This window comes from Hippopotamus amphibius, chromosome 2 (assembly GCF_030028045.1).
Source record: "Hippopotamus amphibius kiboko isolate mHipAmp2 chromosome 2, mHipAmp2.hap2, whole genome shotgun sequence".
Classification (NCBI taxonomy): domain Eukaryota; kingdom Metazoa; phylum Chordata; class Mammalia; order Artiodactyla; family Hippopotamidae; genus Hippopotamus; species Hippopotamus amphibius.
Genome location: NC_080187.1, coordinates 12797560 through 12823317, shown reverse-complemented (window position 1 = coordinate 12823317; position 25758 = coordinate 12797560). Strand labels below are relative to the sequence as shown.

Sequence of the window (25758 nt, the reverse complement as noted above, 5' to 3'; positions counted from 1 at the left end):
CCAATAGAATCTTTTTTAGAGAAAGCATGTAACATCAGAATGATTATTAGATCAGATCAGGTTCAACCTTGAGGAGTCCAGGAGTTTATAACAGATATCTGTGATTAGAATATTAGGGTGTATGGCTAGGTCAGTAACTAGTTATTAGAAATACAAGTAGAGGCTCTCCAATTGGTCTGTTGGCCTTTCTTAATCTTTCCCATGCCTCTCACACATGCTTTAGCTTATACTTTATTTCCATGGATTGAATCAACATGAGACAACCCAATGGGCTACTCTGTATCTCCCAGAAATCAGGACTTGGAGACTTGGTGAAAACGTTATGTGTAACTGGTCAAACAAAAGCACTAAGGACAAGAATCTATGTCAATAACGTAAACAATCTAGCGACGTAGCTTGAAATATAGTCATCAGTTCTTCCTTTAAGAAAATTCCTTCCCATTCCTCAACATTTTCAGTCTACCATCACTATTTGTAAAGGGAAATTCACGGAACATGGAGAAAAAAAAATCAGTTTCTCTTCCAAATTCCAACCTCATTCCCTCAATTCTAACCAGATCACTTTTATTCAGCTTTTCAAAACACCAGGAAATACTTTGACTTTTTCCAGTCATATCCTGGATCTGCCAAAGAATAAGCTCCTTGTAAGTATCTGTCAGGCATAGTTTATCAAATAGCTTTCACAGTTCCCAACCTAGGTATTATGCCAGTGATTCATAACTGATATTTCCTTGTTGTATTCTAACTTTTTTTATACTTTGGTAACACTATCATTTCTCTTTCTTCTTCCGGTTAATTAGTCTTAGACTTGCTCATGTGAATGCTCACAAAATAATAGAGGAAGAGAACATGATGGTCTATTTACTAAAAAATAGTATCCACACACTATATAAACACATTTACTTTAAAAGTCTTTCTCTTTGAGAGCTGAGAAAGTATCTCACGATAGAACTCATTCATCTTGGGGATTAACTAAAATTTACATTATCTACCAGTTCTCCCATTCAACTGAAGTTATCTCTACAATTTCAACATTCTTCAGTCTATGACATTAAAAATCCTATTCTCTTAATATTGTTACCTGAGATGATTACATATTCAGCATTGCTAGTCATTACCATGCTGATAATAATCAGTTTATCACAATGAAAGTGCTAACTAGCTGTCTAATGGACATTTAGATTGCTTCTAATATTTTACTATTTCCAATGATATTAATAATATTGTTCATATGCCATTTTCACATTAGCATATGTATCTGTAGGATAAATTCCTAGAAATGGAATTGGGGGATACATACATTCATGATATTGATAGATATTATTAAATTACAGCAGGTTAAGGTGGTGAGGAAGCCTCTTCTTATGGGCTCTTTAAAATGAGTCCTAGAGGACTTCCTAGGTGGTGCAGTGGATAAGAATCTGCTTGCTAATGCAGGGGACACAGGTTCAAGCCCTGCTCTGGGAAGATGCCACGGAGCAACTAAGCCTGTGTGCCACAACTATTGAGCCTGTGCTCCAGAGCTCATGTGCCACAACTATTGAAGCCCACTTGCCTAGAGCTTGTGCTTCACAACAAGAGAAGCCACTGCAATAAGGAGCCTGTGCACCACAATGAAGAATAACCCCTGCTCTCAGCAACTAGAGAAAGCCTGTGTGCAGAAACGAAGACCCAACACAGCCAATAAATAAATAAAATAAATAAATAAAGTTATTAAAATGAGTCCTGGATAATAAGACTCTGTTGAGTAAAGATTATAAAAATGGGCATTTTAGTTAAATCGGAGAGTACAGGACTCTGGTGTTTGATGAACAGATAAAATTCAGGAGCAATGTCAGCATGGGAAAGTTATGGGTTAGAGGATTATCTAGGAGCCAGATTATGTAAGCTTTTTCTGCTGTAATTGAAAGTTTTGATTCTATTCTCAGAGCAATAGACACTCAAGAAAACATTTAAGTAAATGAATGAATGAAGAATTCTAAGTAGTATGTTGGCTACTGGATAGAGAACAGATTATAGCAAGGCAAAAATTTTAATGGAAGGCTATTGCAGTAGTTCAGGTACAAAATAGTACCTGCTTACATCAGGATCATAACAGCAGAGATGAGGGTCACTACAGATTTGGGATAAAATTGGAGGAAAAACCAACAAGACAACAATGGGGAAGAAACAACAAGACAGCAAGGGGGAAGAAAGATAAGCAAGAAGAGATATGTTTTTCCCTATCCTCTCAAAAATTCGATAGAGAATCAGTTGGACATAAATTATTCTACTTGGAGCTCTCTATCATACTCTAGTGTGAAAAGTGGTAGAGCCATAACAGGGATGAGTGATACACACTGGACACACACACACACACATACAAACACACAACCACCCTACTGAATATAAATTCTACTCCTGCTCTGACATTGTCTCTTAGGTGCTGAGCACATATACCTTCAGCTACAAGGCATGGGAAGTTTCTTCCATTTCTCTCTAGAAGACACAGAGTACGCTGAAGCAGGTGGAGTTTCTAAGAATCTCAAGGATATATTGCAACAGGGAGAAGAAGTATCTGTTCAAAACCAAATAAAATAGATATATTGACACACGCTTGTTTACAACTCCCAAGCAATGGGTATGGGTTCTAACTTTACAAATAATGGAGAGAACCAGGGTGGGGTGAAAAATCCCCACCCTCAGCTCTAAGACACAAATGGGAAATAATTGCTTCATTGCCTTTGGTTCCCTTGAGGGAAGAACTGTTTGTTGAGAGCAGGCAGTAGGAGAGTTCACCCCCAGAGGAATAATGGTAATAACTGCAAAACAGCTACTAGGAACTTGGTGGTTCATAAAGCTTTTTGCCTTCTCAGCTGACATTGAGGAAAATATGATTCAGAGCCTATAACAAACCAAACTGGAGCTTGAGTGTGTCAAAAAAAAAGTCTCTTGTTTCTGGATCCCATGTTATTTCAAGAAACATGTTAATACTCTCACTCTTGGAACAGAAGATTAAGGGACTTTGTATCCCATCGCCACAACTGGACCCTGGGGAATGGACTACAGTTTGTTTATACACATGATTTTTTTTTTTAATTTTTTGGCTGCATTGGGTCTTTGTTGTGGTGCATGGGCTTCTCATTGCGGTGGCTTCTCTTGTTGCAGAACATGGGCTCTAGCGCACACAGGCTTCAGTAGTTGTGGCTCTCTGGCTCTAGAGTGCAGACTCAGTAGTTGTGGCTCATGGGCTTAGTTGCTCCCCAGCATGTGGGATCTTCCTAGACCAGGGATTGAACCCATGTCCCCTGCACTGGCAGGTGGATTCTTAACCACTGCGCCACCAGGGAAGTAAGTCCCTATATATATGATTATTCTAAGTTGATGATCTCTTGAGTTTGAATGCACTCTAACACCCTGCATTTTTACTTCTTCCCCCATCTACACATAGTTTTTTTGGCATCGTATTTTACATCTTTCTATTTTGTGCATCCCTTAACTACCTACTGTGAACGTAGATGATTCTACTGCTTCTGTCTTTTAATCTTCCTACCAGCTTTACAACTGATTGATTTATTATTTTTACTTTATGTTTGCCTTTACCAATGAGATTTTTCCTATTGTAATTTTTGTTTTTCTAGTTGTGGTCTTTTCTGCTTAGAAAAGTCCCTTTGCCAGTTTGAGGAATTTTTTTTTTTAACTTGTAGGTTTCTGAGATATTTTTAATGTCAAGAATGGACATTGAATTTTATTAAATGCCTTTTTTTCTTCATATATTGAGATGATAATTGGATTTTCTTTGGTAGTCTATTAAAATGGTGAATTTCAATGATTGATTTTTTTTAATATTAAACCAAATGCATTCCTGCAATGAAATCTAGCTGGTCATGGTGTTTTAGTCTTTTATATACACTTGGATTTGGTTTGATGAAATTTTGGTAATGATTTTTGCACCAACATAAATGGGAAATATTGATCTGTGGTTTTCTTTTCTTGTGTTATTGTTTTATGACTTTGGTGTGAGGTTTTTTTAAGGCAATTATAAGATCTTTGGTTTAATTATGAAGGATCTGAGAAATCAATAGAAACCCATCAGCAGGGGAGGAGTGACATGAACTGTCTTAAATTTTAAAAGCATCCTTCTGAATCTTCTGTTGAGAATAGACTGAAAGAAGGCAAATGGGAAAGTATGGACACCAGTTATGAGGTCATTGGAATGATATAGACAAGAGTTGAAGTCCCTTGTGTCAGCCTGGTAGTGTTAGAGGCCATGATAAATTAATGAATGGTGAGCAATCTCACAAGTCTCAATGAATTTAAAAGGATTTAAATCACACAAAGTTTGCTCCCCCACCACAATTTAATTAAATTCAAAATCAGTAACAAAAAGATAGCTGAAAACTCTCCAGATGTGTGGAGACTCAGTAACGCATTTCAAAATAACCCATGGATTGAAGAAGAAATAAAAGGAGAAACTATAAGGCATTTTAGGATGGAAAAATAAACGATATCAAACATGTGAGATGCTGCTAATACAGTAGACAAGGAGAAATTTACAGCAGTAAACACTTGTGTTAGAGAAAAAGAATAACCTCGATACCCACCTTAAAAAATGATAAAATTAAATGCAAAGTAAGCAGGAACAACAAATAATAAAGAAAATGACAAAATTAATAAAGTACAAAACAGAAAAATATAATTAAATCTAAAATTGTTCTTTAGAACAATAAAATCAATATGCTTTTAACCAGACTAATTGAGAAAGATAAGGGAGAAGATATAAATTACTGATATTAAAAAATAGCATCACTACAGATTATACAGCTATTAAAAAGGAAAATAAGAGAATAAATAAATTTGACAACTTTGAGGAAACAGAAAAAATTCTTTGAATAACAAAAAGTCCCAGAGCTTCATTCAGGAAAAATACATAAAAAATTATGTATTAAAGAAGTTGAATTTGTAGTTTAAAAATCATCTCATAAAGAAAACTACAGTTATAGATGGCTGCATGTGTGAATTGTACCAAATATTTAAGGAAGAAATAATACTAATTACCCATAAGCTCTGGTGGAGTACTGAAAAGGAAGGATTTTCTGAATCCATTCTCTGAAGCCAACATTATCCTGATACCAAATTCATAAAAGCATAACACAAGAAAAGAAAACCACAGATCAATATTTCCCACATACATTGGTGCAATGTATATAAATTTCTCCTTCTCATGGAAACCTATGAGACCACTGGACCACTTAAACTTGCCGTGCCACCTGCAGCCCTCCTTCCCCCCTACCCTACTTGTGTTGTTGTCCATAATATAACACTCATTATCTCACAGCATACCATATACTTTACATATTTTTAATGACAGCATCTCCCCTCTATATTGCAAATTCATCAAAGCAAAAAATTTTGACTCATTTGTAAAGAAGAGGGCCTGCGCATAGTAGTTCTAGCGTACAGATTTATTTAAGGAGTGAGATTCCATGCATGTGTTTATTTTTTCTTCAACTAGAAAAGCGATTCTCTCAGTTTGGGCAGAAAGAAATAATCCTTATTTTTTCCAAACTAGAAGGAGGAAGAATATAGACCATCCCACCAAGAAAAGTCCTGTAGAGGGAAAAAGACTTAGAATCACTGTGTTAATAGTACTGATTTCCCTAGGCATCCCTGTGGTCTGGGGGTCTTTGCACCATGCACATAGTAAAATTAACTATCAAGGTCAAAAGCATTTTGTTTGGCTTTTAAGTGCAAAAAAGAAAAAAGAAAAGAAAACAAAAACACTTTATTAATCAGCTACCTTGTTAGGAAGATAAGCATTTTGACCTTCCTTGCTTTGAAAACTAGAAAATGGACTACGTTTTTATAGTTCTGGGGGAAAAAATAGAGAAACTAAACTATAGATTATCATTAATTTTCATGCAACTATTTTATGTTGCCTAAATTTCTAAAGCAACTTAAATTTATTTTAAAAAATTGACTCAAACAAGGGGTCAAATGTACATTTCATTCTGTATTTTAAAAGTAGTCTCACAACGTATTTCACAGTTCCATTGTCTTCAACATGGGAGTCAAGAGTGTAAAGAGTGACAAAAAACTAAAAATAGAACTACCATATGACCCAGCAACTTCACTCCTGGGTATGTATTCAACAAAAAAACCAAAAACACTAATTCAGAAAGATACATGCACCCCAATGTTCATAGCAGCATAACTTACAATTGCCAAGATGCAGAAGCAACCTAAGTGTCCATCAACAGATGAATGGATAAAGAAGATGTGAAATACACACACACACACACACACACACAGTGGAATATTACTTGGCCATAAGAAAGTGGGATATTACTTGGCCATAAGAAAGAACGAAATTTTGCCATTTGAATGAACTTGGAGGGAAGTATATTAAGTAAAATAATTCAGAGAGAGTGGCCAATACTGTATGATATCACTTATATGTGTAATCTAAAAAATACAACAAACTAGTTAATATAACAAAAAAGAAGCAGACTTGCTGATATAGAGAACAAACTAGTGGGTTACCAGTGGGGAGAGGGAAGGGGGCAGGGCAACACGGGGGGAGGGTAGCACAGACATATATATACTACCAACTGTAAAATAGTCAGTGGGAAGTTGTTGTATAACAAAGGGAGTCCAACTCGAGGATGGAAGATGACTTAGAGGACTGGGGCAGGGAGGGTGGGGGGGACTCGAGGGGGGGGAGTCAAGGAAGGGAGGGAATACGGGGATATGTGTATAAAAACAGATGATTGAACCTGGTGTACCCCCCAAAAAAATAAAAAACTAAAAAAATAAAAAAATAAAAAAGGTACAAACTATTAGGTTATAACAAGCTACAAGAATATATTCTACAACACAGGGAATAAAAGCCAGTATTTTATAATAACTATAAGTGGAGTATAACTTTTAAATATTGTGAAACATTATATTATACATCTTTAACTTATGTAACATTGTATATCAACTCTACTTCAACTGAAAAAGAATTTAAAGAGTGAGAAGCTACCTTCTGCAATTATATTTCACACTTCTAATCCCAAGGACTATAGGGGCCAAAACTAGGAGGGACAATTAAAAGCAGATTATGTGGGGAGCAAGAAACAAGACTGGTCATCTAACTACACATTTTTCAAGGAGATCTCTCCGATAGGCCCAGTGGATGAGATGAGAATAAGAGTAGGGGACTGTCACTTGGAGAAATAGATCTCCCTTCTGAGAAGTTTCCCCTTGGTCCCTTTCATGTCTCTGTTTCCCAGGCTGTATATAAAGGGGTTCAGCATGGAGGTGACCACTGTATACATCACTGAAGCAATCATGTCTTTGTCATTGGAGGTGCTTGATGGTGGGAAAAAATACAATATCATAATTGTCCCATAGAATAAAAATACCACAGAGAGATGGGAGCCACAGGTGGACAGGGCTTTGCAGATCCCCTTGACTGATGGAAACCTCAGGATGGTGGCCCCACTGCGGCCATAAGAGATTAGAATACCAGTAAATGACAGGGTAATGATCAATCCTCCAATGGTGAAGATGAAAATATCATTGAGAGAGGTGTCTGAGCAGGAGAGCTTCAGCAGGGCAGCAAGGTCACAGAAGAAGTGGGGGATGATGTTGTCAGCACAGAAGGACAGGCGAGCCAGGAGGAGGGTGTGGGACAGGGCACTGGCACAAGACAGGAGCCGGGATCCAGCCAACAGAGATACACACAGCTCCTCCCTCATGATGGTGGTGTAGTGGAGAGGGTGACAGATGGCCACATACCTGTCATAGGCCATTGAAATGATCAGGAAACTGTCTAAATCAGCAAAGAATATGAAAAAATAAGTCCGTGAAATGCACTCGGCTTTGGGGATGGATTGGTCCTGAGTGTGCATGTTCATCAGCATCTTTGGGACGGTGACAGATGAGAAGGAGACGTCAGCGAGGGCCAGGTGGCTGAGGAAGAAATACATGGGGGTGTGGAGGCGAGAGTCCAGCCTGATGAGCAGGAGGATGAGCAGGTTGCCCAGCACCGTGGTCAGGTACATGCCCAGGAACAGGGCGAAGAACACGCCCTGCTGCTCTGGTGGGATGGGGAGCCCCAGGAGGAGGAAGTGGGACACGCTGCTCTGGTTCTCCCTCCTCATGCTCCTCTCCTGTCTGCTGGGATGAAAGGGAGCAGGAACCGTCAGAGGCTTTGCAATCGTGATTATGGCCGCCACACTAGGGTCTCTTACTTTCTCATGGAGAAAAAAAAAAATAACTGTCTCAATTTCTTTCCTCACCTAGAGCTGCCAAAGCAAGCAACACCCTCAATGCTCAACAGGTTTCCTTTCCATAGAAACCAGAGCAAATTCATTCTTCTCTTTTCTTTTTAATTAACCATGTTTCTGGCATTAAGCTACTAATTGGAGATATCAGAATAAATAGGACATATGGGACCTCTTTCCTCAAGATACTGACCCTCTAGGGCAGCGATCCCTAAACTTTCTGGTGCCAGGGACCGGATTCGTGGAAGACAATTTTTCCATGGGCAGGAGGGATGGTTCAGGCAGTAATGCCAATGATGGGGAGCAGCAGATGAAGCTTCGCTTGCTCCCCTGCCTCTCACCTCCTGTTGTGTGGCCAGGTTCCCAACAGGCCACAGATGGGTACCAGTCTGCAGCCTGGGGATTGGGGGCCCCTGCTCTAGGGAACACCTGACAAAGGAGTGTTATTGATCTGAAGCCAGATTCTTTGTGTTACAATTCTGGACCCACCACTTTCTACCTGTATGACTTGGGATGCTAAATCTCAGCCACTAGTGGTGCCTTTGTAATGTGAGGATACCAATATCACACATTCATAGGATTAATAGGAGGATTCTAATTCAATGCACATTAATATCTAAGAACAGTGATCTACATAAAATACACATAAAATTTTATCAATTATTTTTATGACAGGACAAGTATTCAAAAAAACCTAGTATAAAATTAGGAATTTAATAAAACAGTACTATGACATGCTCAGCACAAAGGACCAAGGAACTGGTCTAAAGTGTGTGTGTCTCTGAGCTCTCACATTCTGAAGGCGAGGTTCTGGGCTCAGATCCTATCACTGGGGTAAATTCCCAGGTGGAACTTGCCTTAATGCACATTTATCTTCTTGCCAAGAAATAACCCGTATTCTGGGCATGAGCTTCCTCTATCTCCACCCATATCTGGTGCTTCATGTTGGCTTACATCTGGATACTCACTGGGAGGGAGACGCCTGAGCGCCTGAGATCTGAGATCTGGGGTCTGAGAGCTGGATGATACTGAAGGATTGGGGGTGTCTATTAGAATTCACTTACCTGATTGACCATTACTATTTCCCAATATTGTCTTCACACTGATAATAACTGACATTTAATGAACACTATGTCAGACTCATACATTTTTGGATTATAGGCTTACTAAATTTTTTCCACAGTCCTGAGAGGTAGGTGTTATTAAATTTTATTGTCAACATACTCAGAAGGAGTAGGAAACTAGCATGGTCATGCAGTTAGTAACTTCTATAGTCACAATTATTTCATGTGTTTTTATTTTTTTTTAATTTATTGGAATCTTTGCCCCCATGGCCCTACTATTTCTCTCTCTCTCTTTAGCTAGACAGAATAGGTAGGACCTTAATGGTGGTTATTTCGGGATTTGAAGGAGTCCTCCTTAATAGATAACTGTCAACACTCATACTCCGGCAGCCCTTTACGTTGCAAATGGCTCTCATTTGGCTTCAATTTCTTTCAATCCATGTCAATGTGTATTTGTGACTGAAAAGCAGAGACGACAGTGATTTTTTTCCTTCATTTTACTAACGGGAGCAGTGAAACTACTTAAACAATCTCACATAGATATTTCGTAGTGGAATCTGGCTTCAAAGGTTGATGTTCTGCACCCACTTCTTTTTATGGTGGGTAGAGAGGCTGAAATCAAATGTGAAGTGTGGAAAGTTAAAAGTTAACATATGTTTGGGAGAGGAACTTGACATTAACATTGTGTAAGACTCTGTCAGTAGATGCTTGTTCCAGACCAGGGCGTTGCTCAGGGTCATTAACTGACTCAGCTCATGGGGCACAAGCAGGGACCAGGTACTTGATCCTGCTGCCAAGGGCTGCTGCTCCCTGAAAGTTGCTAGGTCACACTTAACCCAGGCTCTCAAATCTCCTGGAGGAGAACCAGAGCATGTAATGACACCAAGGAGCTGCAATTTAAAGGGAAGAAAAAAGTACAGAAGTGGTGCTTAGATTCCATCAGCACCGTGTGTGAAAGAGGGGGCTAGGAAGTTGCTCAGTAATGAAGAGGAGACGCTCAGACCTCGGGGGTGGGGGGTGGGGTGCGAGAGAGCCTGTGGATGGGAATAATTTTTCCGTCTTCATACCAAATTTTCTCTCCTAAGCAGTCGGGAGAGTCAGGTGTCTCTGCCTCCACGAGGCTACAATTTACTAAGTGCTCATGATGTGCCTAGAACTGGTGAAGCCCCTTACAGACAAGATCTTTCCACAGTGATCAGGATCCCATTTGACAGTACGTAACGCTGAGCATCACCAAGGCCAAAGTCGAGGCCACAAAGCTATTAAGTGGGAAAAAGGCAGAGATTTGAGTGTTGATATATGTGACACCAGAAATGAGTGTTTATTAATAAATTAGATTACCAAAATTGAAGAAGAGTGTCAAGAATATCGGGTTTCCAAGGGTCCTGCTGGAATCTTCAAATCACTGAAAAATGAATGCCAGTTGTGCTTTAGAGTGGGCTTCCTTTGGAGCTGCCTGTGTGGATTCTGCTCTCAGGCAAGTGGAGAGTCAAAATGTGAGACTGTTACACACACACACAAAGACACAAATATTTGTATCTTCTGCATGGAGGAAGTCAAGGTGTGAGTATGTTACACAAAAGCACTCACACACTATCACAGACACACACTTGCCGAATGGATACTGATAGATTTCTGTAGCTTATACTCCAAGTAGGTAAATACAGTCAGGGTGTGAGTCACCTTCACACAAATCTATGCAAAACTCACAAAAAAAATATGCATGTACAACACAGCTACACACACAGAACTCTCAGGCGTCCTCTACCACAGGCACGATAGTCACAGGAAGTCATGCATATTCCAGTCACAAGCAGTGCCCAAGGTCACACACACAGCACACAAGCAACACATGTGAGTAAAATAGGCACAACTGAGAGGACATTTCCAGCGTCTCTGACCTATATATATCCCAGTGTGCTTGTCGTGCAGTGTGTTTGTCAGTTACACATGCATGCATAAACCATACAACACAATACACCTGCGGAAATCCACATAAACTCTTTGATGGTCACACATGCACACCTTTACACACAGACACACATTCACGACTGTGGATATTGCTTGGCTCCTGCAGAGCTATACCAATGCTATGAGTTCAGATACCTTCTGCCTCATTCTGTTACCTGAATCCTCACTTTCTGTCCAGAAGACCCAGGATCCAATGGAGAGCAAACCTCAATGGCCTGAGGACTTAACAGACTGTCATGTCTGTTCACCAGCTTCAAAACAATGGGCAAGATCTCCTTTTTGTCATCAGAAAAAGACTCCATGGGGAAACAGCTCCAAATCCCTGGCTAGAAAAGCAGTCGGCAAGGGCTAATTGCCCAAATTCCTCCTGGCCCCTTGGGAAGGAATATATTTAGCGTCCAGAGGGACTGGGCTCTACCTGAAATCACAGTAGAACTTGTCCCGAATGTCAGTGGTACCTTGGGCTTCTGGTCCAGTCTCTGGGTGGGAAGTAGTAGTTCCCCCATTGCCCGTGGCCTCTGCACCATGAGTTCAGCTTCTCTGTACAGCAGTGTGTGGCACAGGCAGTGTAAGGACCTCAGAGGGCTTCTGCAGGTTCATTACCAACAGCTACACAGGCTTCCATGAGAACACAGAGCCCCTTAAAATGTTCAGGTTTCCCCACTCTTCTCTGAGGTTCTCTAGGGTATGGTCTGTGCCTTGTTCAGGAGTAGCAGGACTGTATCTATAACTCTGGAAAAAAGACTCTGGACTCTCCCCATACTCAGACAGCATACCTGAGCAATCTATCAAAGATCTCAGATTCAGTTTCTTCAAAGGAGAAATAATAATCATTCTCTTCTTGTGAGTTTGAAGGATGGTTAAATGCGCACATAATGAAAGTTTAATTGATGTTCAGGTTTATTGTCCATGTCTTTGGATCACTAGGGATCGGCTATGGCTTACAATAGACAAGTGTGATTGGTAATTGTTGGATGAATTCATGTGTTCATTTGTTCACTCCTTCACGTAAATAATCATTAAGGCTTTCATAAAGGTAAACACTGATATATGCTCTGGAGACATAAAGGTGAATAATATAAACAGAAATCCCTCTTGTGGAACACACACAATTGGCGGGGGGAGGGGGTGCAGAAACAATTTATTAATGCAAAACAAATGGTGAGTAAATGGTGTAAAGTGCTGGGGTAGGATAAAAAGCAGGGGTGCAGCTAGGCAGAATCAAGAAGTTCAAAAAATACCCATTGTTACAGGATTCTTTAAGACATCCAGACACCCCTCCAATCAAGTGGCTGCAGGTCTGTAAACTAGTTTACACCACTACACACCTGTTAGAATGGCTAAAACTGAAAGACCACGGCTATTAAGTCTTGCTGACGCTGTGATGGAACTGAAACTCATGTACACTGCTAGTGGGAGTATAAAACAGCCTGAAAATTTCTTTAAATGTTAAACATATACCAAAATAGATAACTAATAAGGACCTACTTTATAGCACAGGGAACTCTCTTAATACTCTCTAATAACCTACATGGGAAAAGAATCTAAAAAAAGAGTGGAAATATGTGTGTGTGTGTATATATATATATATATAACTCATTTGCTGTATAGCAGAAACTAACATGATAATGTAAATCAACTATACTCCAATAAAAATTTAAAAAAATAAAAGTAATGAAATGGGAAAAAATTTAAACATATACCTAGCATGTGACCAGAGGAAAAAAATGTATCTATCTATCGATAGACTTATACAGGAATGTTCATAACAGCTTTATTTAATAGCTGGAAACTGGAAACAGCCCACATGCCCATCAAAAAGCTGTGGTATTTCCATGCAATGGAATGCTACACACCGATTTTGAAAAATGAACTACTGATACACAGTATGACATGAATGAATCTCAAAATGCTTACGCTGAGTGAAAGAAGGCAGCAAGGAGAGAACACACACTGTGTGATTCCACTGAAATAAACATGCAGACTAATCCATGTGACAGACAGATTAGTGGTTCCCCTGGGTAGGATAGGCATCAGGAAAATTCCTGATCACGGTGGCTTGTGGTGATAGTTTCACGGGTGTATACAAATGTCAAAACTAGTCAAATTCTGTACTTTAGGTATATGAAGTTGATTTTATGTCATTTACACCTCAAAAAATTGGGTGTTTTTAAAGAAAGAATAAAAAAATCAAGTATGACCATGTTATTCCTCTATTGAATCCCTTCTGATGGGTTCCCAAATCACTCACACTGAAAACCAAAAATTTTACTATAATTGTTCATTTTACATGTCAAATTAACTAGCCTGCAGGACCCAAACTGCAATATTTGGCCAAACACAATTCTAGATGTTTCCATGAAGGTATTTTTTGAGTGAGATTAACATTGCAATCAGCAGACTCTGAATAAAGCAGACTGTCCCCCGTAATGTAGGTGGGCTTCATCCAATCAGTTGAAGACCTTAAGAGAATGACTACCCTCCCCCAAAGAAAAGGCAATTCTGATAATTCAAAAAGATACATGCACCCCAATGTTTATTGCAGCACTATTTAAAAGAGCCAGGACATGTGACAAACCTAAATGTCCCTAGTACCATTTTCTTAATTGTTTTGTTGTTGTTTTTGTAGGTCCTTTTCTTCTCTTATGCTTCCCGCTTAGAGAAGTTCCTTTAGCATTTGCTGTAGGGTTGGTTTGGTGGTGCTGAATTCTCTTAGTTTTTGCTTGTCTGTAGAGCTTTTGATTTCTCTATCGAATCTCAATGAGATCCTTGATGGGGAGAGTATTCTTGGTTGGAGGTTCTTCCCTTTCCTCACTTTAAATATATCATGCCACTCCCTTCTGGCTTGCAGAGTTTCTGCTGAGAAATCAGCTGTTAATCCTATGGGAATTCCCTTGTATGTTATTTGTTTCTTCAATATATGCAAATCAATCAATGTGATACATCATATCAATAACTTGAAGTATAAAAACCATATGATCATCTCAATAGATGCAGAAAAAGCTTTTGACAAAGTTCAACATCCATTTATGATAAAAGCTCTCCAGAAAATGGGTATAGAAGGAAATTACCTCAATATAATAAAAGCCATATATGAAAAACCAAAAGCCAACATTGTTCTCAATGGGGAAAAACTGGAAGAATTCCCTCTAGGAACAGGAACAAGACCAGGGTGTCCATTCTCACCATTATTATTCAACATAGTTTTGGAAGTTTTAGCCACAGCAATCAGAGAAGAAAAAGAAATCAAAGGAATACAAACTGGAAAAGAAGAAGTAAAATTGTCACTCTTTGCAGATGACATGATATTATATATAGAAAACCCGAAAGACTCTACCAGAAAACTGCTAGCACTCATTGATGAGTTTAGTAAAGTAGCAGGATACAAAATTAATGCACAGAAATCTCTTGCATTCCTATACACTAACAACGGAAGAGCAGAAAGAGAAATGAAGGAAACTCTCCCATTCACCATTGCAACCAAAAGAATAAAATACCTAGGAATAAACCTGCCTAAGGAGGCAAAAGATCTGTATGCAGAAAACTTCTTAAAGTTTTTGATGAAAGAAATCAAAGACGACACAAACAGATGGAGGGACATACCGTGTTCCTGGATTGGAAGAATCCACATCGTGAAAATGACTGTACTATCCAAAGCAATTTACAGATTCAATGCAATCCCAATCAAATTACCAATGGCATTTTCCACAGAACTAGAACAAGAAATCTTACGATTTGTATGGAAACGCAAAAGACCCCGAATAGCCAAAGCAATCTTGAGAAGGAAAAATGGAGTTGGTGGAATCAAGCTTCCTGACATCAAACTATACTACAAGGCCATAGTGATCAAGACAGTATGGTACTGGCACAAAAATAGAAAGGAAGATCAATGGAATAGAATAGAGAACTCAGAAGTAAGCCCAAACACATATGGGCACCTTATCTTTGACAAAGGAGGCACGAATATACAATGGAAAAAAGACAGCCTCTTCAATAAGTGGTGCTAGGAAAATTGGACAGCAACATGGAAAAGAATGAAATTAGAACACTTCCTAACACCATACACAAAAAGAAACTCCAAATGGATTCAAGACCTACATGTAAGGCCAGACACTATAAAACTCCTAGAGGAAAACATAGGCAGAACACTCGATGACATACATCAAAGCAACATCCTTTTTGACCCACCTCCTAGTATCATGGAAATCAAATCAACAATAAACAAATGGGACCTAATGAAACAAAAGCTTTTGCACAGCAAAAGAAACCATAAACAAGACTAAAAGGCAACCCTCAGAATGGGAAAAAATAATTGCCTATGAAACAACGGACAAAGGATTAACCTCCAAAATATGCAAGCAGCTCATGAAGCTTCATACCAAAAAAGCAAATAACCCAATCCACAAATGGGCAGAAGACCTAAATAGACATTTCTCCAAAGAAGACATACAGATGGCCAACACACACATGAAAAGATGCTCAACATCACTAATCATCAGAGAAATGCAAGTCAAAGCCACAATGAGGGATCACCTCACACCGATCAGAAGGGCCATCATCACAAAGTCTGGAAACAACAAATGTTGGAGAGGGTGTGGAGAAAAGGGAACTCTCCTGCACTGTTGGTGGGACTGTAAGTTGGTACAGCCACTATGGAAAACAATTTGGAGGTTCCTTAAAAAACTACAAATATAATTACCGTATGATCCAGTAATCCCACTATTGGGCATATATCCAAAGAAAACCATAATCCCAAAAGAAACTTGTACCATAAGGTTTATTGCAGCACTATTTACAATAGCCAGGACATGGAAGCAACCTAAATGCCCATCAACAAATGAATGGATAAAGATGTGGCATATATATACAATGGAATATTACTCGGCTATAAAAAGGGATGAGATGGAGCTATATGTCATGAGGTGGATAGACCTAGAGTCTGTCATACAGAGTGAAGTAAGTCCGAAAGAGAAAGACAAATATTGTATGCTAACTCACATATATGGAATCTAAAAATGGTACTGATGAACTCAGTGACAAGAACAAGGATGCAGATGCAGAGAATGGACTGGAGAACTCAAGGTTTGGGAGGGGGCGGGGGGTGAAGGGGAAGCTGAGATGAAGTGAGAGAGTAGCACAGACATATATATACTACCAACTTTAAAATAGATAGCCAGTGGGAAGTTGTTGTATAACAAAGGGAGTTCAACTCGAGGATGGAAGATGCCTTAGAGGACTGGGATGGGGAGGGTGGGGGGGACTCGAGGGATGGTGGGGGGGACTCAAGGGAGGGAGGGAATATGGGGATATGTGTGTAGAAACAGATGATTGAACTTGGTGTACCCCCCCAAAAAAATAATAAATAAATAAATAAAATTTTTAAAAAATCTGAATGAGATTCTTTCTGGGCAGGGTATTCTTGGCTATAGGTTTTTCTCTTTCAAGACCTTAATTATCTCCTGCCACTCTCTTCTGGCCTGCAGAGTGTCTGCAGAACAATCAGCTATTATCCTTATGGGATTTTCCTTATAAATTATTTGTTGCTTTTCTCTTGCTGTTTTTAGTATTTTTTCTTTGTACTTAATTTTTGTTAGCTTGATTAATATGTGCCACAGTATGTTTTTCCTTGGGTTTATTCTGTATGGGACTCTCTGCACTTCTTGGACTTGATTATTTCCTTTCCCTTGTTGTTAAGTTTTCCAGCATAACCTCTTCAAATATTTTCTCAGACCCTTTCATTTTTTCTTCTTCTTTTGGGATGCCTATGATTCGAATGTCGATGCACTTAATGTTGTCACCGAGGTCTCTGAGACTGTCTTCCACTGTTTTCATTCTTTTTTCTTTTTCCTGCTCTGTGGCAGTTATTTCTACCATTCTATCTTCCAACTCACTTATTCTTCTGCCTCAGTTATTCTGCTGTTTATACCATCTAGAGCATTTTTAACTTCAGTTATTGTGTTGTTCATTACTGTTTGTTTGCTCTTTAGTTCTTCTAGGTATTTATTAAATCTTTCTTGTATTTTCTCTATTTTGTTTTCAAGGTATTGGATCATCTTTACTATCATTACTCTGAATTCTTTTTCAGGCAATTTGCCAATTTCTTCTTCATTTATTTGGTCTTGTGGGTTTTTATCTTGCTCCTTTGCCTACAAGGTATTTCTTTGTTTCCTCATTTTGTCTAATTTATACTATTTGCTGTCTCCTTTCCCTATGCTGCCTAGTAGTAATTCCTTTGTTTCTGTTCTCTGCCCCCTGTGGTGGCATTGGTCCAGTGTCTTGAGTAGGCTTCCTGGTGGGAGGGTCTGGTGCCTGCTTGCTGGTGTGTGGATCTAAGTCTTTTTCCTCTGATGAGCAGGGCAATGTCAGGTGGTGCGTTTTAGCATATCTGTGAGCTTAATATGACTTTAGGTAGTCTGTGTGCTGATGAGTGAGTTTGTGTTCCTGTCTTGTTTGTAGTTTGGTGTGAGGTATCCAGCACTGGCTGTTGCAGGCAGTCGGGCAAAGCTGGCTTAGACTCTGTTAGAGGCCTCTGTGAGAATTCTCTGTGGTTAATCTTCCCTGTGTCTGAGGACTCTCTAATGGTATCGTGTCCTGGACTCTATGCTCCCTCCCCAGAGCCTCCAACTTGACTTCTGGTTGAGGAATCCAGACTCCAGAGGTCACTCATCCCAGCAATAAAGGGGATTAAAAAAGACGATCCAAGCCCCAGACTAATGGTAAAAGTTTAAGTCAAACAAACAAATACTGAAGCAAGGAAACACATACATGTATAGGAAACATAAAAACAACCCCATATAACATAAAACACAAGAACAACCGGACGGAAGAACCCAGAATGCAATCAGACAATTAAAGAGAAAACCAACAAAAATTCAAAAAAAAAAAAAAAAAAAAAACCAGGGAAATTTTGAAAACGAGGACCAAATATAATAGGTACCAAATAGAAATGGGAGCCAATATAACAAAGAGCAAGAGGACAATCAGATAGACTGAAGATCCCCAAAACAAAATCAAATAATTATAATTAGAAGTGAGATAAAGACAAAACCTAATAACAAAAACCAAACCAGGGGGTCTTTTGAAGAATAAAGCAAGGAAACAGAACAGACCAATAATATTGATTGAAAGTATAATAGGATTAAATAAATTAAAAAGGGATAGAACACAGAGCAACAGAAGAGTGTAGTATGACTGGAAATATAAAGAGAAAAAGAAAGAAAAAATAAAATAGAAATGTATTAAAGATAAAGAATCAAAGAAGATAGAGGAGATAAACTCAGCACTACAAAAAAGCTAGCTAGAAACAGAAATATATAAAAAGGCTAAAAATAAAAACTAGAATAAAAAATATGTTATAAAACATGAATATCCCTTAGGACAAAGATGGTAAAAAAGAAAAAAGGGAAAAAAAGGCTAGAACTGACCACAGAATGGATCAGATCAGTAGAATTATAATAATTCTGTTTCCTTGGGGTCTCAGCTGTAAGTGTCCTTGTACACGCCTGGAGCCTCAGGCCACCTTCACCTCCCCAAGGGACCCTCTTCTGCCTCTGGGTTGGACTCTGGATTTGCTGTGTGTCCAATTGGGTCCACTTAGGCTCTGATCTGGCCCAATTCCTGTGTGTGCTTGCTCCCTCAGTCTTCAGCTGCCAGAGCTAGACCTTTTTCATTTGTGGGAACATTAATTGTTTACTCTGATATTCCAAAGACATAGGATCTACCTAGCTGATCACGGAGCTTTAGTGTGCAGGGTGTATATCTGATGGAAAGATTTTAGAACCTCTTCCTGAGTCCCACTGTTCTTGGTGTTCAGCTTTGATTTTGTCCCCGCTTCTGCGTGAGGTCTAACTGCCAGAGTCTGGTCCTGAGGCTGCCTTGGAGCTCTTTGGGTCTGCCTCAGTGAGGCTTTCCTTTGTTGTTCATCTGCAGATGCAAGTGTGTGGAGTCTTCTCCCCCTTTCATGCCTCCTTTATTTATAGAAGATTTTACCAACAAACAAAGCTTAGAATTTGTTTACTTCAGACAAAAACTCAGCTTCCATAGAGCTTGCATTCCAGTAAAGAAACAATGACAATTAAAAAAAATAAATAAAGCTTATGGTGTGTTAGAAGGTTCAAAACTGCTATGGAGCGACTTCACTGGTGGCGCAATTGTTAAGAATCCACCTTCTAATGCAGGGCACATGGGTTCCATCCCTGGTCCAGGAAGATCTCACATGCAAGTAAACCCATGCACCCCAAATGCTGAGTCTGTGCCTTATAACCCATGCTCTGAAACAAGAGAAGCCACCCCTAAGGAGAAGCCCACACATCGCACAAAGATTAGCCCACTCTCTCTCTGCTACTAGAGAAAGTTCACGTGCAAGAATGAAAATCCAACACAGCCAAAAAAAAGAAAAAAGAAAAATAAAAAGGAAGAAAGAAAAAGAAAAAGAAAAAAAAAAACCAAACGGCTATGGAAAAAAAGGAGCATGATAAGCAGGATCAGGAGTGCTGGAATGTAAATTTTACAAGGGCATTAATTTTTTTTTAACTTGTATTCCCAGAATGTAGAAAATTGCCTGGCACATAGCAGTCATCCAGTAAATATTTTTGTGTGCCTGAACTGTAAATTCATGCATTCACTTTTTGCTATTACAAGTGAGATCTCTAGGAAAAAGACAACAGTTGTTTTCCCAGAATAAAATTAATCAGATAGAGGTATGCTGTTCTCCACACAAAAATCCAATTTAGAGGGAAAAATCATAGTCTTCCATGAAAGGGGAAATTTGGTAATTGGATTGACTACTCTGTGGTCCCCTACTGTCACAGGCACAATCGAGTTAAAGTTTATTTTGGTTTTAGCAAACAATCAAAAGATCTTTAGTAACTAGATACTGCATTCAGAAGGTATGCATTCTGGACTTTACTAAAACTAAACTTTAGAAACGTAATTGAATATTTGTGGCTCTGGAACACTAGACGAAAAAGAGGAAATAAGGAGCTGGTTTATATCGCATTTATTTTGACAGATAGAAACTATGAGTTATAATGAAAAGTTATATAACCTATTACTAAGGAGGGTTCTTTAACCTATCAAAAGAATATTACATGAAACTTAAACTGCCTCTAATTGAGAGTCCTGGTATTCATTTCATTATAGAAAAGTGAAGTGCTGAAAAACATTTGAGAATCCTGACCATCTACCACCTGCGGACTGGAAACTCAGGGTATGAGAAGGTACAGCTTGGTCCAAAATACAATCGTATTTCATACATCTAATCAGAGCCTAAAACAAATCCGGCTTCATTGTAAGAAAAGGAAGCATAAAATGCCAGTCTCAGATTTTCCTTTTGAGACAGGTGGTTGGTGTGTGTTATCTTAGCAAGTCTTTCTCTCTTTAGGAAGAAAAAACAATAGTACAATGCGTTCAAATTGATCAATCACATATCTAACTAATAAAGAGTTTGGTGCTTAGAAGACCACAAGCCTCATGTGTGTTGTGGGCAACGACATATTTAGGATTATGGAAGAATACATGAGCAACAGACATGACTAATGTGAAAGGAATTGGGCCAAATAACACAGTGACCATTTAAAGGAGAGTTGGGAAGGTGTTGGAGACATGGTGGGTCAACAGACAGCTTTTCAAGAGAACATTTCTGACGAAGTCAGCGGGGGAAATAAGAATATGGTTGGCAGATTCTCACTTGGCGAAAAGGTTAGTGTTTCTGAAAAGAATCCCCAGAGCCAATTTCATGTCTCTGTTCCTTAGGCTGTAGATGAAGGGGTTCAGCATGGGGGTCACCACGGTGTACATCAGTGAGGCAATCATGTCTTTGCCATTGGACTTGCCCGATGAGGGGGAAAGGTACAGTGTCAGAATTGTTCCATAGAAGAGAGACACCACAGACAGGTGGGAGCCACAAGTGGACAGGGCTTTGCAGATCCTTTTGGTAGAAGGGACCCTCAGGATGGAGACCCCAATGCGACCATAAGAGAGCAGGATGCCACTCAATGGAATAATGAGGACTGCACCCCCTACAGTGAGTATGACCAGCTCATTGAGAGAGGTGTCTGAGCAGGAGAGCTTCAGCAGGGCAGCAAGGTCACAGAAGAAGTGGGGGATGATGTTGTCAGCACAGAAGGACAGTCGAGCCAGGAGGAGGGTGTGGGACAGGGCACTGGCACAAGACAGGAGCCAGGCTCCAGCCACCAGAGATACACACAGCTCCTCCCTCATGATGGCGGTGTAGTGGAGAGGGTGACAGACGGCCACATACCTGTCATAGGCCATCGAAGTGATCAGGAAACTGTCTAAATCAGCAAAGAATATGAAAAAATAAGTCTGTGAAATGCACTCGGCTTTGGGGATGGATGGATCCTGAGTGTGCATGTTCATCAGCATCTTAGGGACGGTGACAGATGAGAAGGAGATGTCAGTGAGGGCCAGGTGGCTGAGGAAGAAGTACATGGGGGTGTGGAGGCGAGAGTCCAGCCTGATGAGCAGGAGGATGAGCAGGTTGCCCAGCACCGTGGTCAGGTACATGCCCAGGAACAGGGCGAAGAACACGTCCTGCTGCTCTGGCGGGATGGGGAGCCCCAGGAGGAGGAAGTGGGACATGCTGCTCTGGTTCTCCCTATTCATGTTTCTCTCCTGTCTGCTGGGATGAAAGGACAGTGAAAGAAGCAGAAACCAACACATTTTGATTTACAGCAGGCAGATAAAAAGGAGTGCTTTCTATTGGTGAATATGCCATCGTCAGACTGCATTACCCTGTCCCTGCAAAAATCCTTTAAAGTGTATGGTGTTATCATGGAAAATGAGAGAATTTGTCAACAGAGAGTTTGATACAGAAGAGAAACTGATTCAGTGGCATTTTTCCATCATCTAGGGGAGGGCAACATCTGAATCATAATTTGCAGCTGTCTTGTCAGTAAAGACAGAGTCACACTGCCTTAGCCAAGAGATAAAATCTCCCTAATTTCCATTCTGTTTCTGTATATACAGTTACAAACAAGCATAACCTTCAACCTTCAATTCGTAACATATTGAACTTTCAAAATCTGACTTCAAAATCCATTCATTGGTAAACTGTAGGGAAGAAGTTTCAACAACATATACTCAAAGGAAAGTCAATCAAAAATAAATAGCCAGTTTTCATTATGTATAAAGGTTGAAGAGAAAAGAAACACTTTTGTTGATAGAACTCAGAGTGTCTTAGAGCTCAGTCTTGCAATATTACTGCTTTACAAAGTAAAAATATTACTGCCTAATTATATACTTTTTACTAGTACTTACATTATCATTCTCCAATCTCCTCCTGACTCAACCAGCTCCGATGACTCCTTGAAAATCCACAATCCATAATGGAAAGAGCTGTTATCAAGAGAGGTCAAAGAGAGGGGCCACGATATGCCCCCTGCCCACCCTTTAGCTTCCTCACTGGGGCTCCTGGCATCTTGAACTACAACATCTGCTAACCAGTCCCATCAAAATCCAGCCATGGGACTTCTTGGGTGGCGCAGTGGATAAGAATCTGTCTGCCAATGCAGGGGACATGGGTTCGATCTCAGCTCCAGGATAATCCCACATGCCACACACCAACTAAGCCCGTGCTCCACAACTGCTGAAGCCCACGTGCCTAGAGCCCGTGCTCCGCAACAAGAGAAGCCATGGCACTGAGAAGCCCATGCACCAAAACGAAGAGTAGCCTCTGCTCTCTGCAACTAGAGAAAGCCTACGTGCAGCAAAGAAGACCCAACGCAGCCAATAAATTAATTAATTTTAAAAAATGCCAGCCATATCCGGTCCTCCTGGTCATCAAAGTTTTGTATCTTACAGAATCTATTTGTGTCCTCCCCCAGCAGCCACTATCTACCCATTAAAATATCCTAAAGCCCAAATTACCAAATCCTGCAAGAGAGGTAGGAAAAGAAGTTTAGGATCTCCCTGTGTCTTAACTAAGATGTTGCTTTTAAGCCAAAAATCAACGTCAAATGCCTGCCTATGCCAAGTAAATGCAGGATGTTATCGCTTCATCATAGTAGCTCTTAATCAGAAGTAAGTTCAGAAGCGCTTTATACAGGTTCAGGGTAGGCCTGAAACCCTTTGCTTCTTTCATCTGGTGAGATGAGCGCACTCCTATTCCACATGGCTGTAACCATCCTCCTTATTAAACTTACTGAACAGCAGCCAGCACAACAGAGTTCTGGATGGACCAGTGAAGAAGATGTGCAAGAAAGCCCAGGTTCCCAGTCTCTGCCTGCTCACGCAAGCATTTTGGGAATCCTTAAGGAGAGAACCCTGTATCTGAAGACAGAGTGGTATATTGGGGAAAGCATTGCAATTAGAAATAGATTCAAAGTCGGGCAATAACCACTTCAGATTTGTGAGTTCTGTGCAAGTGACTCAGCTGTCCTGAACCTCAATTATCTCATCTCTAAACTGGAGATAAGACCCTGAGCCTGGGTCACGAGCAAACTGCGAATATTAATACGATAGTATTAATGAAGCACTACTGCAGGTAGTTGGCACAAATCAATGTTAGTTTCTTCCCTCCAATTCATGAGACCTCATTGTTTGTCTCTCCTGACTGCCCACTCCTCTCAACAGACAGATACTGAGCAGCACTCAGGTGCCACAAAGCCCCTTCATTGTGGGATTAGGACCTGTCACAGGAAAAGGCCATAGACAGCAGTGATGAAGTTGGGAATATGGGCAGAGTCAAAGCCCATCCTGCCTGGTAGCGAATGAGGACTCCAATAGCCCACAGTCCTGGATTTCTCCCTCCTTTTTCCATCTCTCTGGTTATCTTCATGCTTTATAGATAGGATTACTCCCTCCTGAACTTGTAAACTTAAGTAGTCTATGGCATTTGGGATTTTAAGAGAAAACCTTGAATTCTTTCTGACAATACCTCTTTTTTTTGCACAAGCCTTACATAAAGACCATATACAAGGACTTTCCTGCTGGTCCAGTGGCTAAGACTCTGCATTCCCAATGTAGGGGGCCCGAGTTCCATCCCTGGTCATGGAACTAGATCACACATGCCGCAACTAAGAACCCACATGCTGCAACTAAAAAATAAATTAATTAATAAATAATAAAAAAAAATATACCATCTCTCACTCTACCACATCCAGCCTTCTGGTCAAAAATACTTCAACTACTGCTTACTGATAACTGATATTTCCTTGACAATGAGGCTATGGGTTGAAAAAGGCAAAGCCTAGGCTTTGGAGTCAGACAGTGGGATTCAAATTGCCTTGCCATCATTTGTCATATCTAGGCTTTTCAGCAAGGTATTACACCTCTCAGAGTTTCAGGATTTCCTCTCTAATATTGGGTTATTAGTTCCTGAATCAGAGCAATAATTAAATAAGGTAATGTATGTAAAATGCCTCACTCACGGGAGGTGTCCTCTATGAGGTGACATTGCTTCCATTAAAAACAAAATGCAAAGATCTTTAGTGAAGAAACTCAGTGTCTTATCTTTAATCAAACCTAGGCCAACATAATTGATGTAGCAGATTTTTCTGGACCCACGGTTTGGTGTCTTTGTTGAAGGTATGGGACTATACTAGAGACTATAGGCAGGAAATCTTCAATCAGATTCTAACAAGGTGTTCCAATATAGGTGCTACATAAAGGGAAAAATTGGCACCACAGCTGTCTAGGTAGAAGTTGTCCTTCAAACACACTTTCAGGTGAGAGCAGCAGTGCTGACTAAAGGGGAGGGAATGATGACATATTTTGGAGAAAAGCATTAGAGAGGGCTGGTTAACACTGCATTCACTAAACAACCACCCACTCTGACATCTAGAACATGAATGAAGAGATGAGGCCCCCAGCCTGGACTTGGGATGTGCCCACTAATATATACAGCCAGCTGGCTCTATTCCTCACTTCCCCCAAGGCTTTGGTTTAAAGATATTAAGATTCCCTGGCTGGTGGTGATTGATGCATCCTAGTCTTTAGGAAAAAGAAATAAGTGACAAAAGCAAGAGCATAGAGAACTGATGAGCACCTGTGCGCACACACACCCACACACACCCCGCTTCTGGTGAAGGATACCCATTCTGCTCTGAACTTTATGCTCAAGTGATCTAGCTGTTGAGAGAATGTAGTAGATTCTCGCCTTTTCTGTAGGACATCTGGAGACCAGATTTAGCCGACAACTTCTATGGTCCTGAACGTCTCGCCAGCATCAGATAGAAAACTCACGATCCTGGCAATTGATAACTCCTCAGTTCGCCAGCTTCAAAAATGAAGACATGAAGACTACACTCCACCCACCAGGGAAGGGACCCAGGGGACAGGGCACCAAGTTCTTGTTTAGAGACATCCATTAAACATGTATTAATTGTTCAGTTTTCTTCTTACTCCCTCCAGGACAGATGCCCTCAGGCAATGCTCCCTAAACTTTGATGGTCCCCAGAATCACCTGGGGAGCTTGTTAAAGATGCAGATCCCAGCTCCACCACCGAGGA

At 40.1% G+C, this 25758-nt stretch overlaps 2 protein-coding genes across 2 annotated transcripts; both read right to left on the bottom strand.

Annotated features, from left to right (window-relative positions):
- Positions 1-7187: 7187 nt before the first annotated feature.
- LOC130844276 (olfactory receptor 1J2-like) lies at positions 7188-8129 on the bottom strand. Its single transcript, XM_057720597.1, has one exon. The coding sequence runs from the start codon at positions 8127-8129 to the stop codon at positions 7188-7190; it is 942 nt and encodes a 313-aa protein (XP_057576580.1).
- A 12842-nt stretch (positions 8130-20971) lies between these two features.
- LOC130845804 (olfactory receptor 1J2-like) lies at positions 20972-21913 on the bottom strand. The gene has a single exon (XM_057723556.1). The coding sequence runs from the start codon at positions 21911-21913 to the stop codon at positions 20972-20974; it is 942 nt and encodes a 313-aa protein (XP_057579539.1).
- Between the last annotated feature and the right edge of the window lie 3845 nt (positions 21914-25758).